Source organism: Phalangium opilio, unplaced genomic scaffold, assembly GCF_054372755.1.
Source record: "Phalangium opilio isolate 3A_F unplaced genomic scaffold, DU_Popi_V2 ptg000204l_1, whole genome shotgun sequence".
In the NCBI taxonomy this organism is placed as follows: Eukaryota; Metazoa; Arthropoda; class Arachnida; order Opiliones; family Phalangiidae; genus Phalangium; species Phalangium opilio.
Genome location: NW_028324215.1, coordinates 306,998 through 321,473, shown reverse-complemented (window position 1 = coordinate 321,473; position 14,476 = coordinate 306,998). Strand labels below are relative to the sequence as shown.

Sequence of the window (14,476 nt, the reverse complement as noted above, 5' to 3'; positions counted from 1 at the left end):
GGTAACACGTCTGATGTTTTTGCCCACAAGAAAATACGGAGATGGCGAGGTAGGCTGAATTTTCTTGGCTTGGATACTCTGAACAACCGATTTTGAATCATTGAATGAAAGTGCATTTGCCTACGACCAAGCCTCAAGAGTCTTCAAATCATCCAGAAGAGTTTTAACATCGGAATAAGAATTGATGACGCGGAATAGTTTAAGATCATCAGCAAACAAACGACATTCTGATTGTAGCCGTTCTGGTACGTCGTTAATGTATACCAAGAATAAAAGAGGACCCAAAACGCTTCCCTGTGGTACGCCACTATAGACTGGTAACGGGTCACTTAACGTCTGATCGACACGAACCATCTGCATACCATTTTGCGAAAACGCTGATATCCATTGTAGTACGTTATTGTTAACTCCATACATCTTGAGTTTGGACAGAAGACGGGGATGCGGGACCGTGTCAAAGGCCTTGGGCACATCAAGGTACAGGACATCCACGCGCTTCTTATTTTCATAGGCATCCATCCATAGGTGAAGTGAAGAAAGCATATTGGTAACTGTAGATTTATTGTGTAGAAACCCGTGTTGGTAAGGGGAAAGAAATGGCTTCAGGTGAGTTGTTAGAGCAAATTTGATACACTTTTCCAGTACTTTGCATAAAGTGGACGTGAGGCTTATTGGACGATAGTTTTTTGCATTGGATTTTTGACCAGAATTTTTGTAAATAGGAGTAATGTGTCCCATTATCCAATCTCTGAAGAGACTGCCTTGTAGCAGCGAATTGTGAAAAAGGACATGTAGTGGGCGAAAAATAGTCGAAGAGCATTTTTTAAGGAGTCGATTGGGAAGGCATCCGGGCCGGAAGAGGATTTAACGTCCAACTGGTCGAGAACTCGACTTATGTCCTTGAAGGAAGGCACGAAGTCATCCATAATGTTGACGGTTAACTGAGGTAGATGAGAGTCGTCCGTAATACGCCGGTTGAAATTATGAACGAACGTTTCATTGAGGTAGTTTTCCATACGCAAGTCAGAATCTGTTAAATTATTTCCATCCACCAAAATGCTGAGACGAGATTTTGGTGAGATTAGTTAGCGCGAGGGCTAATTCAGCAAAGTGGTTTATAAACTCGCGGTACCAGCCTCACATTCCTAGAAAGGGCCTGACCTCTTTCAGATTAGTGGGACGGGGGTATTTTGAGTATTCTCTAAAAGCCAGTGTCTTGGATGGTTCCGTTTCAATTCCGTTTTCACTAGCTAATAAACCTAGGTATTTCACTTTTGTCATTAAGAAATGGCATTTCTCTAGTTTGCACGTGAGACCATCTTCACGCATGCGTTCGAGAATCTTCTCAAAGGCGACCACGTGGTTTTCTATTGACAGGGTTTTGGAAAGCAAATCGTCGAAGTATATTTCGGCGTGGGTTGTAAGAAAGTCCCTAAAAACTGATTCCATGAGTCTTTGGAAGGTCGCCGGGGTGTTTACCTAACCAAAGGGCATGCCGTTGAACTCAAACAGACCTTTGTGTGTCACAAAGGCTGTGTACTGCTTACTTTCTTCACTCAACTCCACCTGCCAAAACCCATCTTTTAGGTCAGACTGAAAAGTATTTATTGCCTAATAATTAGTCTAGCTGTGCCCTAATTAGCAGAATCGGATACACATCCGGTACTGTCACACTATTAAGTTTTCTAAAGTCCCCACAGAAACGGTAGTTCGGTTTACTGTTTGGGTCTAGGCTTTTCTTTTTGATTAGTAATATGGGGGATGAAAAGGGGGAGTTACTTTTCCTAATTAACCCATCTTGGAGCATTTGGTCCAATTGTTTTTCCACAACTTCTGGCTTGGGAGGAGAAAGTGTATATGGGCGCGATTTATAGGAGGTTGGGTCAGATAGTTTGATTACGTGTTCGACTACTTTTGTTCGGCCAGCTTTCCCTGAAAACAAATCGGGAAAGCTTACTACTATCTTTTCGATTTGTGCTAGCCCTTGCAGCTCCTCGGGGGTCCTATCTATTGGAACTTCAGGAGGCTTGACCTCCACCGTTACAGGAATATTTTCCACTAGATCGGTACTCGGATTTACTCGTTTGAGTTCCGACGACCCATGATCCGAGGCGCCGCAAAAATTCGAGCCGAAACCGGTCGCGTAAGAAACTAAAGGGTATTCTTGGCCCTCATCTCTAAACGTGTACGTCAACGTGTGTGGCTTTGCGTGAAGCCCCGCATGAAGGATAAAATCCCAACCTATTATAATGTCGGCTTCCGGGTTAGTGGATAAACAAAATTTCTATTTCCAGGAGCTGTCGCTAATTTTTTCCACGAAAGTGGATCGCCCTTCTAATTCTACGTTAGTGTTATTTATTGCCCCTAGCGGCGGTCCTGTGTAAGGTTCTAATTCCTCATTTTGGTACCTTAGGGAGTCATAGAGGAATTTGGACATCAAAGTGACGTCAGCGCCATTATCTATGAGAGCGGTACTTTCCCACCCACGAATAGTAATTGGTGACGTTGAAACGCAGCAGCTAAGCCTCACGTCTTGCCTAACATGATGGGTATCGCTTTCACCCTCACTAACCTCTTTGCCTATCCTTGATGGGTCATCCCAATGGTCAGATTCTGGGTTTCGGGGATTAAGCGACTTAACAGATGTATGGGGGTCTAAAATTGTATCCCTCGCCTGTTAAACTGGGCCAACCACTATCACAGCAGCGGAAGCACGTGGTCCAGACTGAGATTGGTCGGTACGTTGCTCCGCTTTGTTTTAATCGCGGTTTCTTTTGTGGCAATATTTTTCCCTGTGGTTTCTTTTGCCACAATACGAGCGCTGGCGAGGAGGTCGTTTTTCTTCTACCGTCTCCCTATTGGTTTCCCTAACAATGGATTGGCAATTTGAATTGGCATTGTCCTCTTGGCCCAACTTATTATCCCTATTTTTATCCCCAATTTGGCTTTAAAATTAATATTAGAGGATTTGGTAAATTTTGAATCGTACGCGTCGCATTGAGCCTGCATATGCTGTGCGTCTTGGGCGGCCTCTTGTACTTCGGTGAGGGAGTGTTCGCCCGATATTTTCCTGGATCGAACCAGGTGGGGGTTTAATCCATTCAAAACTTTCCTAGCTATTTCATGTGTTGACATGTTAGTGTCAAGTTGTTTACACATTTGTTCTATTTCTAGGATTAACTCCAAAACTTTCTCGTTGGGTCTCTGTTTTCGATTATAGATAGTAATTTCTATCTGCCATGTTTACTTTCATGGGAATCCCCGAAGATAGGGGTGTGTCCGAATGGTGGGATTACTAACTCTTCGGGGTCACCTTGCTCTACCGTTTCGGTAACACGTGGCGGAAAATTCCTATTTAAAGTGGTAGTAACAGGTTGTCAGGTAGGCCCGTGATAGGATTGCAAATTTCCGTTTTTTCGGAACTAGATCTGGATGAACTACCATTTTGAGTATTAGAAATTCCCGAAGCCATGAGTTGTTATAACAACTGGTTTTATTGTTTTGGCATCTCCAATAGAGAATTCATGGTTGCCGTTAGGCCTTTAAATTGTTTTCTAACCCTACTAGGGGACATTGGCTGACTTTCGTCACCTTCACTACCACTTTGATTTTCGCGATCCATTTTTAAAGGAATTATTCGAAAATCTTCTGAAGCCTAGTTCACACCTGGCGAATTGAGCAGCGAACGGAGGAGCGAACTAAAGGCGCGAATAAGTAAGCGAATAGATCCAAGCGAATGAGGGAGCGAAGAGCTGTCACACTAGGCGAATTGAGGGGCGAAATCTCCAAAATGATACCTGTAGGGGGTGCTATATTGGCGGGAAAATCAGAAAGATTGGCTGGTTTATCCTTTTTCATCATTTCCAATGGATAGAATGATAGAAAGAAGGTGCTTGCATTGCATTGGGGTAGGATTTTTGTAGCTAGAGGATGAACTTAATACACCAGCCAATAAAAAATAAAAAAACTGTATGGGATTTGATTAAGCTTCGTAAACTATTGCAGAAATTACGAATGAATGATAGAGCCAATTATATGCCTAGGAAGTGGTTGAGAACGACTCCGACAACATTAAAGAGTTTATTGCAAATGGTGGGTCCATTTATTCAGAAGAACGACACAATTTTGCCAGAAAGCATTCCGCCCGGTGAACGTCTTGGTCATGCTTAAGGCCAAGAATATTTGGATGAAAGAAAGAAAAAAATCTTCTTTGGTCGCTCGCTAGAAAATAGATTTTTGGGCGATAACAGATAAGAGCTGAGCAGCGAATAAAAAGGCCTCCTACCCACCCACATTTTATACGGGCAAAGCTGACCTATTCGCTCGTAAAAATAGTTTGGAAACTATTCCGGGCGAACGGGGTGAGCGAATGTCCAAAACTATGTCAGACTAGGCGAACGGATGAGCGAACTGTTCGTGACGGGCTATTCGCTCCTCCGTTCGCTCCTCAATTCGCCAGGTGTGAACCAGGCTTGAGAGGGTCAGTTAATTAATTAACAAAATTTAAAGATAAAAGTTAATGTTGCCTTTTTACGCAACAATTTAATTCAAGGGGAATTATAGTTAATAGAGTTCGTAAGGTTATTACCGTAAACAACGTAAACACGAGTTTTCAGTAAAGTAAATTAAAACAAAACAAAATTTTGATACTCTTTCTGGTACGTTGATTATGCGATGGGTCTTCCTTAGTGTGGATACTTCGTTGCTGGTAATGGCCATTTTCAGTGTTCGAGTATCGTAATGTTCTCCTTTGTTCTAGTTTCAAGCGAGCGGGTCCCTATTCGAGTTTCGGTACTGCAAAATGGCGTCTTTTTTTGTGGTTCAGCGTGCGGGTCCGGTCAGCTCCCATTAATCGCTATTCGTCCGTAGATTCTACCTTTGTCCCTTGTACCGTAGTTTTTCGGTGCAGCTTTTCAGGATCGTACTTAAAGTCGTTAATTATGGCTGCACGGCCCCTCCACCATTTTGTAGAGGGCGAAAAGACGTTAATTTAACGATGGAGGAAAATCGCGCCTTAGCTACAAAAGTGAAGTAAAACCACAGATTTTAGATTTTAAAATAAATACATTTATTTCCATAAAGGGTTTACAAGTTCATCCTCTAAAGGGACAGTCTTGACTCTCCTGAGTCGTGGTTCTAACTACCTTGGTGAGTAGCTCTCTCGTCCCGGGCTCTCGTTCCCCTCGGTCCCATCCAGGGGGGTTGACACTCGAGAGCCTATCCCGGAGACGGAGAGAGGCCAACTTCTCTTTCACGTAACATTTACACCTGGTGGAGGATGCTACCATATACTGGCGTCACACTCTACGCTGGTTTGAGTTTCAGGAATTATATCACAGACCTTCACAATTATTAGCATTATAGTGCTATTAACAAATCATGAAACCCTCTATACCTCATATGGGAATGTTGAATTAACTGCGCTAACGTAAACACCACTCTTATAACTGCCGTAGGGAAAACACAGTAAACTTTTTGTCATCTTTACAGGGTGAAAAGCACTATCTTTATATCAAAGCCTTAATAAATTGAATAGATATGCCATTTTTTACTTGAAATTGGAAGCGCGAACGGTAAATCCAGTATAAAACAAGACGGCCCAAGGGCTCGTAATAGTATCCACATCGTACGAGTGAATAGCCCCTCTATACCCTACCCTAATGAGTGGATAACCCCTCTATAACTTACCCTAATGAGTGAATAGCCTATCTTTTACAATTCTTAAATGATTTACCGTGCATAAAATCAGAGTTAATAGCCCCTCGATGCCCTACTCTAAACAGTGATGAAATTATAACCGTATAAACTTACTTATGCTGTAATACTAATATTCCGGCGACTCGAAGAACAGATAGTTTTAGTGATAATCCCCTTGATGAGTTTACAACATAGACTCATGCCAATGCACACTTATCGCATCTTATAAATTTCTAACAAGGACTTATGCCCAGAAACATTTGAGAGAGAAAGTTAAGTTATAGTGATAATCCCCTCGAATTACCTTTAGCAATGCTAAAATGATCAAACGCATAACGCTCATTTAACACTAAGTTAGCTCTATCTAAAACCATATTTGAATTAACCGCCAAAACGTTCCAGTCAAACATAACATAGATGGCTATAGCTACCGAACGAGAACGAAACACATGAGGAGAGGGGTAGGAAACGGGGAAAATCGTTATCTATTTAATTAGCACATAAATAACAAGTTGGGAAAACCAAAATATTACCTCTCCGTGTCGAGAAGATTATATAAACTTAAGTATCCAATGAAAACGTCGACCTTTTTGCTCTCATCCTTTCCCGCGCTTTGCGCTTCCGCATTTCATCCTTACCCTCAACATTATCTTCCTCCATTTTACATACAAAAATCAAATACTCACAAAAAGAAGCGGCAAAAACTTGCTGGCTCTTAACAACCACTTAATTTGACCATAAGTTTATAAGATATGTTCCATAAGTGTGTCACTCGTTAATGAGAGCTTGTCATGAAGTGACGTAGGTGAAACGTCATAGATTCTCGTAAAGCGACGCCTAGTGAGGCGCTGTCAAAGGCTTAGTACAGACTAAAGAGGAGGATGGACTGCAAAACCGAGTGTAGTCAATTCTCACGTCGTTCTTGAACTAGCTCTCATTAAGCCTCTAACATTACGAAGTATGGGTAGTGATATACTTATGGAACATATCTTATAAACTTATGATTTGACTTAATATCCAACTTCCAAACAAAAATATTTACTGGCAGATAAATTGACAACCCACAAGCATGAAAAATTCTCAAGAATGGCTTCCGCAAATTTAAAAGCTCTATTTTCAACTAGGTGGGCGTATCTGATTAGATTTAAAATATATATTTTTGAAATTTTTGGTCTGACTGTTATCTACACCTAGATGGTTTTCAGTCAAACAAACAAGGAGCATAAACACAATAGTGGAAGCTTCAGTCTTATTTAAAACATGTAAAACAATTATCATCTCTGCAAATAGCTTACACATGTCTTTTTTACCAATGCCTAACCGTTTGGATTTTTCTAAAGCAATCTCAGCACCAAAAAATATTTTTTGATACAAAATAAATGTTTTATATTCTTATAAAGAATAAAACAAGAGGATAAAAAAGGTCTGTCCTCTCGTAATTTTTTAAGCTTTTATCATGATTACTCTATACAACAGTATCAAGGAGTATAAACCCATTAGTGGAAGCAGTATTTTTTTTTCGAAAATATCTCGCTTATGTTTATTCTCTCTAGACTTCGCTAAAATCGTATTACTCTTATGTAAAATATTAATAGACAGGCAAGGGTTCATAGCATTAAAGAAGGAGCGCAATATTATCCATATTTTCATTTCATATACAGAGAAAAGAAATTATTATGTTTCTGAGAGGAGTTTCCCATTTTTGTTGTTGTTTTGAAAAATATATCGCAATGCACGGGCCTTTATAGATATAGGAGGCAATGATAATCTCTCTCTTTGCACGAGAGGTTTATCTTTAATATTTAAATAAATATAATTATTTTTAAATATTTTAATCTTCAATAATTAACATTAATAATAGTTAAATCGTTTAAAATAAAGTTATACCTATTATCTTCTCAAACTTTGCTAATATTGACGTTGAAATTGAAGCGTACCCTCTTACCCGATTCTTTTAAAATCTATATCTATATAAATCAAAGTCCTGACTGACTGACTGACAGACTGACGGACTGATAATCAACGCCCAGCCCAAACCGCTTGCCCTAGAAGGCTGAAAATTTGCAGGAACGTTACTCATAAGTAGTAGGCACGTACTAAGAAAGATTTTTCCAATCCGCCGCCATCTTAAAAAATGGCGCCCAGAAATGTAAAACATATTCTCTATGCAATTAAGTACGCGCGTTTCAACCGATTTCACAAATATTTAGTACACTGGTTTGCTTTAACCTTAAGACGGGCTGAAAGGTCTTTTGGGTTCGATTTGTTGCCATCTTTTAAAATGGCGGCCAAAAACTTAAAAACCCTTCTTTATGGAATAATGTCCGCGTGAAAAGTAATAAAAAATATCCCGACGGGCTGACGGACTGTGCCGAGTGCCTTCGCTCCTAGGGTGCTACAAAAATATTAGTCATCAGTAAAATCTACACATTATTTATATCATTTTAGATGGAAGTTCTTATTACATGCGAGCGACGCCGCGGGTAACGGCTAGTTTTGGTATATATATGGAAACATGAGTTAATAATATGTTAGCTCCCTATAAGTTACTCAAGCTCCATAGGCGTAATGTATCCAGCGATTTCTTCTCATTTCGCCCGCGCCGGGAAAAATCCGAATGTTGCGCTCTCTCTTGTCGAAAAAAAATCCCGCTCGTACGGCTCCTCGACCTCGAGTCGTCGGCTGCTTTTTCTCCAAGGGAGTGTTTTAGTTTGGAATATTTATGCTTTTACAATTTAAGATTAAATTATGGCGTTTGTGTCAGTATTGAGACAAAAAAAATGCAGGAACTCAATGCAATTTGCCGATATTGAATAAAGAATTCTAAAGATAAGAGTTGTTATTGTGACTTGAAACCTTGAAAATTATACAACTGAGCTAAATCCAATCCATTGATCTCTTAACTGCTTTCTTAACCAAGGCTACTGAGCGAAATAATCGGCTGCTTAAATAGCTCCGATATCATTGGCTAGCTTCCACTAAACGCGCTTCCGCGAAAAACCGGAAAGAAGAGTAAATAAGATTTTCGTTCACGAGGCGGCCGCAGAGCGTCGCATATAATTGGGAAGCCGGTGGTGCGGGAGAAAACGAGGGAGTATAAAAATGAATTGCCTGAGTAACTTATAGGGAGCTAACATATTATTAACTCATGATGGAAATCGTTTCCCTTATAATAGTAAGGAAAAAGCGCAATTGCGAAAACCTTTGGTGGCCGATCCCACCTTAGGGAGGCTAGACGTTTCTCGTAACCCTAGCTGATCGCCGCTTATATCCTAAAACCAAACGATGATAATGGAGTAGAAGCCAATGAGACAGATTGGTGTCTATGTGGAATAGACGGAAGACCAGTGGATGGTGGTGTTAGAAGCCAATGATACAGATTGGTGTCTATGCGGAATAGACGGAAGACCAGTGGATGGTGGTGTTAGAAGCCAATGATACAGACTGGTGTCCAAGTGGAAAGGACGAAGACCAGAAGATGGTGGTGATTAGAAGCCAGTAAGAACAGACTGGTGTCCGTGTGGGATGGACAAAGACCAGAAGATGGTGGTGTGAGAAATCAAGTAGAGGAGCCATTTCCGTGACTGTGAAAGCAGTTCGGAAATGGCGAACACGTTTGCTCCGATACGCAAACTGCGAACGCGGTCACGTGGGTGTAACAACGGACAGACATACAGATACACAGACACACATACACGCCCGTTACAGAACCTCTCCTGGACTACGTCACACGGAGAGGTAAAAAGAAAATAAATATAAAAATAAATATAAAAACCCCAAAGCATACAATTTCAGAAGTATCCGACCCCACAGATTAAGAGGTACCCCACCTCACCTCAGAAGAGAGAGGAAGGATCTGGAACCACCACCCACCCTCCCCTTCCCGACGCGCCCACTCAGCTGCAACTGGATATTGTAAGTGGGAGAGGAGAGAGAGGAGAGAGGATTTTCCGTAGGCTGCCTGGCGCGCGCCAAATAATTTTTAGCAATGTCATTTAAATCAATGAACCATACTCATTTAAAGTTAAATAATAAGAATTAGCTAATATGTTTATTATATTTAAAAAAATTAAATTATTAAATTATTTAAGTAATAAATTTAACGATAGTGTTGAGAGAATCCAATACAGGGCAAAATGAGATGTCATAAATAGACTACAAACTCCGTCTAGATTGTCGGCTATGTCGCCTGCTTAAGGCTTAACGAATGATCAATGATTAGATAGTTTAATCAGGTGTATAAATGTAACTTAATTCCGGCGATACCATGAATGACAAACGCAATCAACATACTCATGGTTTAATTAAAGTTAATATGAAAAAATTAAGGCTCCATTTGAATTGCTAAAAGATATTTATAAAATTAAATCAACTCAACGATATGAGAAACTCAACTTAAGTAAAACGAAATTAACGTAATCAAGGATTGATTACTTTAATATCAAGGTATCAAACAAAAAGTACTTAATTTTAATTTGGAATTTCAATTTAAATACATCCCAGTTTCTTAAATACCCATTGAGCGTCTGTGGCTCAACGTTCAAACCTCCAGTCTCTGCAAAGTGATTTAAATTTCAGACCTTCTCTGAGGGAAAGGGGGAACTCAATTAATGAGATTTACAAACTGACATCATCCTTAAATTAAGTTATCATTCTAAAAACTATGCTACTCAACTATAAATAAAAAGGTATTGAAGGTTAAAATAACGTTACTATGAATGTACCATAAAAAATCTAAGTAGGTAATAAAGGAGAGAACTATCCCACCATAGCCCCCTGAATAATATAAGGCCTGGACATGGGCGGGTATTTTATTATTGAAACTGGCAAAAAACAATTTTAAGTTTAAAGCCAGATTTGACCGAGAGATGGCCCTAGATCTTTCTTGTTTGACGTCAGACGACGAAAGTGCGTCTGCTATAATTGGCGATCGTGAATTCAAACTTTGAAAGCGGACCCATTTCAGTAAGTAAATGTTTTTGTAATATAATACTAATTAATATTTTGATAATATGAAATAATAATTAATATTTTGATAATGTGTAATAATAATTAACACTTATTTCGATAGGTCTTTTACATAAATCGGGTTTAAACGCTCAATATAAATTAGTTTTAGTATTATTTAGGCTAGTCTTGAATGTATTTAATACCAAGGCTTAACGTCTTGTCTTGGAAGTTTCAATGTTATTATGTTTTGAAATGATCTTAATTTACGCACTGAATGGTTTTCAGATGTTAAAGACTTAAAGTTTATAAAGAAGAATATTAAACAAGAATAATGGGATTCAAATGTGCTCTAACCGATTGCCCAACAAACAAGCAAAAGAAATTAGGATTCAGAGGCAGAAGCAAACCGTGCGACAAAAACCAAAGCAATAGAATTTCATTTCATGAGGTTCCTAAAAAAGAATGTATTAAAAAACAATGGGAAAGTGCTCTTTCATGTACATTACCCATCGATGCCCGTATTTGTAGCTTACATTTCAAGGAATCTAGCTTTAGTATTTCGACAAAGAAAAGAAGTTTGTTACCAGATGTAATACCCGAGATTCCTTGCAAAACACCACGAACCGAGAGTACAACCTTATCAAATGCTAGCAGTTCTCCTAATAAAACACCATTAAGCCCAATTATTAATAGAACTCATATAATTGAAAAGTCAAGTGATACAGAAGGGCCGTCCTTTGAGATGTACAAAAACCTCAATGACAATTCACCATGTAAAACATTAATCTCTCCAAATATTTCAAGTACTGATTCAACTTCCGTTACATGTAATGCTGCTACTACCGGTAATACAAGAAATTTATCCCGAAAGAGACTTTTTCTCGAAAGAAGTGTAAACAACAGAGACATCAACATAAGTCCATCTACGCAAAAGAAAGCTAACTGTAATATAGATTTTGAATCTCCAATTCGGTCAAAAGTTCCTTTAACTGATGCTGTGAAAAATATCAAGAGTGTTTATAGTGATGAATCAATTAATACAAAATACATTCCATCTCCTAAAGCTATTGACATATCTAGTCCAGGAATGCCTAGCGGTATTTCGCTTTTAGAAGACCAAACCCCTCAAAATGCAGATAGTGGCAAATATAAATGTGCTAAAAAGATAAATGTCGTCAATAAAACTAAATCAAATGGAGTTGTATCTACTCGAAAACAAGGCCGTTTCATTTCAAAACTTAAAAAGAAACTACTTAATGCTCAAGAGAAAATTAAATTACTATCTTCAAATATCAAAGAGCTGAAGAAAAAAGACTCATCTTACAAAGAGTTAAAACGTAAAATAAATATTATAGCAAACGCTAGTGAAAATGGAAATATTAAAGCTCAGTTCTTGAGTGAACAAGTTTTGGCATTTGGCAAGAAAAAAGTTCCATTCCTCGAATCAACCCTAAAGGTATGCTCAGTTTGGAATCAAAAATCGCCCAGAGCATACCGCTACGTAAGAGATCTTGGGATTTTGCATATGCCACACCCTAAAACCTTAAAAAGGTTCTTGGGTACAACTATCGAAGATACTGGAATAAGTTCATTAGTAAAAGCCAGACTAAGAGAAGATTTTAAAAAAGTCAGAAATGAACATGAAAAATTAGGCTCAATCATATGCGATGAAATGGCAATTAAAGCAAAGTATATATACGATAGGAAGCTGGATCAATTCTTTGGAGAAAACGAAGTCACTCCAGAAGAAGTGGGAGTTACTGAGCATTTAGCCACCCATTTGCTCTGTTTTTTATTTCAAGGCTTAGCGACAAATTATAGGTTACCAGTGGCTTATTTTTTTGTGGCTAAACTTGATGGGGAAACTCTTTACAAAATGAACCTACAAATAATAAAAGAAGTTGAAGCTGCCGGCTTCGTTGTGGTAAGAATGGTAACTGACAACGCAAAGACCAACGTGGCTGCCTTTAAGAAATTTGGCGGTGGCACCATAAAGCCAGTTGTTGCTCACCCTAATGACAATCATCGTGACTTGTTTCTTTCGTTTGATCCTAGTCATGTCTTTAAAAATATTAGAAACCAGTTTCTTGAACGGGAAATGGTGTTTATTGGGCTTGTATCATCATCAGAATTTGTACGAAAACTATACCACATGCAGAAAAACAATCTAATTAAGCCCGTAAGATTTTTGTCCAGAAAACACGTCTATCCAACCAACTTGGAAAAGATGAATGTTGGGCGTGCTGCAGCTCTATTTCATCCATCAGTCACAGCAGCCCTCAAAACCATCATCACGCTTAGAAATTGCGATGTAAAGGAAATTGAAAATCTAGATGCTACCATTTTTTTGATGGAACAGTACCGGAAGTGGTATGAAATAATGAAATACACGATGTATGCAATTTAAAACATGGATACTTTTACCGAAACACCAACAAATTGCCCTTTATAGATGTCAATGATGAGCGACTGGACTGACAGAAGAATTTTTAACCATTTTAAAAACAATACAAGAAAATGCAACACAAAAGATGGAAAAATTTAGTGAAGAGACTTATCAAGCAACAATCTTAACAACCCATTCCACCGTTCTTCTTATCAGATATTTGCTTAAATCTGGGTTCTTTTATGTGTTAACGAACAAAACTACTAGCGACGCTATTGAAATGTTTTTTAGTCATGTCAGACAAATGGGTGGATATAACGATTCAATGGATGCTCGCTCCTGCATAATGGCTATTGAAAACACAATTAAATTTGGACTGATTAAACCATCAAAGTTTGGCAATGCTGTAACAGAAACACATGCAGAAAATGAAATCGATAACAGTTTCAGCAGCGAAACATTTTTAGTAAAGCAACGGCCAAATGTCGCAGATGTGATTTCCAAACCGATTGAGGTGAATAAAGCATTGGAAAGGATCCCACAAAATGTGTTTGACATACTTCGTCATATGACTTTTTTGGATCCAAACAGTATGTACCAGTTAATACATTTCAAATTATATATCTAAAGTTTTATATAATTTCTTTTTCAGCCTCTGGTTTCAACTCCCTTAACAATAGTGCTGTGGCTTTTGTAGCCGGATATATTGTTCGAATCGCCGAGGAAAACACAGAATGCAGTAATTGTTTGGACAAATTAAACCAAGCTCGCTCAAACGCACCTATTTTAAGTTTAATTAGATTCCAGGATAATGGTGGTCTTAGATATGCAACTCGATATTTAATAAACGTGTTGTCAGCAGTTACAGATTTCGTTAAATCAGCCATACCATTTCTACCTCGGAAAGACACACTTAGCATTCTTAAGCAAGCCATTTATCCTTATTTTTGCAGTGCTTTGAAATGCACTAGCAGTAATTATCGCGAGTTAGCTGACATATTGTTAACAAAGTATGTAAGACCTCTGTTGGACAACTTGGCAAAGATGTTACTGATAGAAAAGAGTTTGTTAAGAAATTTAACAAAAAACCGATATCCAGAAAACATTTAAAGATGTAGATCTTGATATTAATGTTCCTCACAAGTTTAAAATAAACTTTGTGATATTGTTTCTTAGAAGTTTTAAATAAACTTTGTGATATTATTTCTTACAAGTTTAAAATAAACTTTGTGATATTATTTCTTACAAGTTTTAAATAAACTTTGTGATATGTTTCTTACAAGTTTAAAATAAACTTTGTGACGTTGTTCCATACAAGTTTTAAATAAACTTTGTGACATTAATGTTCCATACAAGTTTTAAATAAACTTTGTGACATTAATGTTCCATACAAGTTTTAAATAAACCATTTGTGATTTTTGACTGGACATTTGAAATTCCCGC

The 14,476-nt window shown here is 38.3% G+C and overlaps 2 protein-coding genes across 4 annotated transcripts in view; both read left to right on the top strand.

Annotated features, from left to right (window-relative positions):
- LOC149621429 (uncharacterized) overlaps positions 1 to 13,221 on the top strand; it is a 29,613-nt gene extending 16,392 nt beyond the window's left edge. The window contains exons 1-6 of one of the 3 annotated variants that reach the window (XM_089853700.1): positions 13 to 946; positions 2,295 to 5,428; positions 5,491 to 5,573; positions 6,746 to 10,662; positions 10,933 to 13,041; positions 13,100 to 13,221. In XM_089853700.1, the coding sequence (XP_089709826.1) occupies positions 10,979 to 13,041; positions 13,100 to 13,109 (2,073 nt within the window). In that variant the 5' untranslated portion in view covers positions 13 to 946; positions 2,295 to 5,428; positions 5,491 to 5,573; positions 6,746 to 10,662; positions 10,933 to 10,978 and the 3' untranslated portion in view covers positions 13,110 to 13,221. Of the gene's footprint in view, positions 1 to 12; positions 947 to 2,294; positions 5,429 to 5,490; positions 5,574 to 6,745; positions 10,663 to 10,932 lie in introns of those variants that run through there. The other 2 variants (XM_089853699.1, XM_089853698.1) reach the window with 2 other exon arrangements.
- On the top strand, positions 13,179 to 14,258 carry LOC149621428 (uncharacterized). Its single transcript, XM_089853701.1, has 2 exons — positions 13,179 to 13,623; positions 13,686 to 14,258. Exons 1-2 carry the CDS (start codon positions 13,179 to 13,181, stop codon positions 14,141 to 14,143), a joined length of 903 nt encoding a protein of 300 aa, XP_089709827.1. The 3' UTR covers positions 14,144 to 14,258.
- Positions 14,259 to 14,476: the final 218 nt, after the last annotated feature.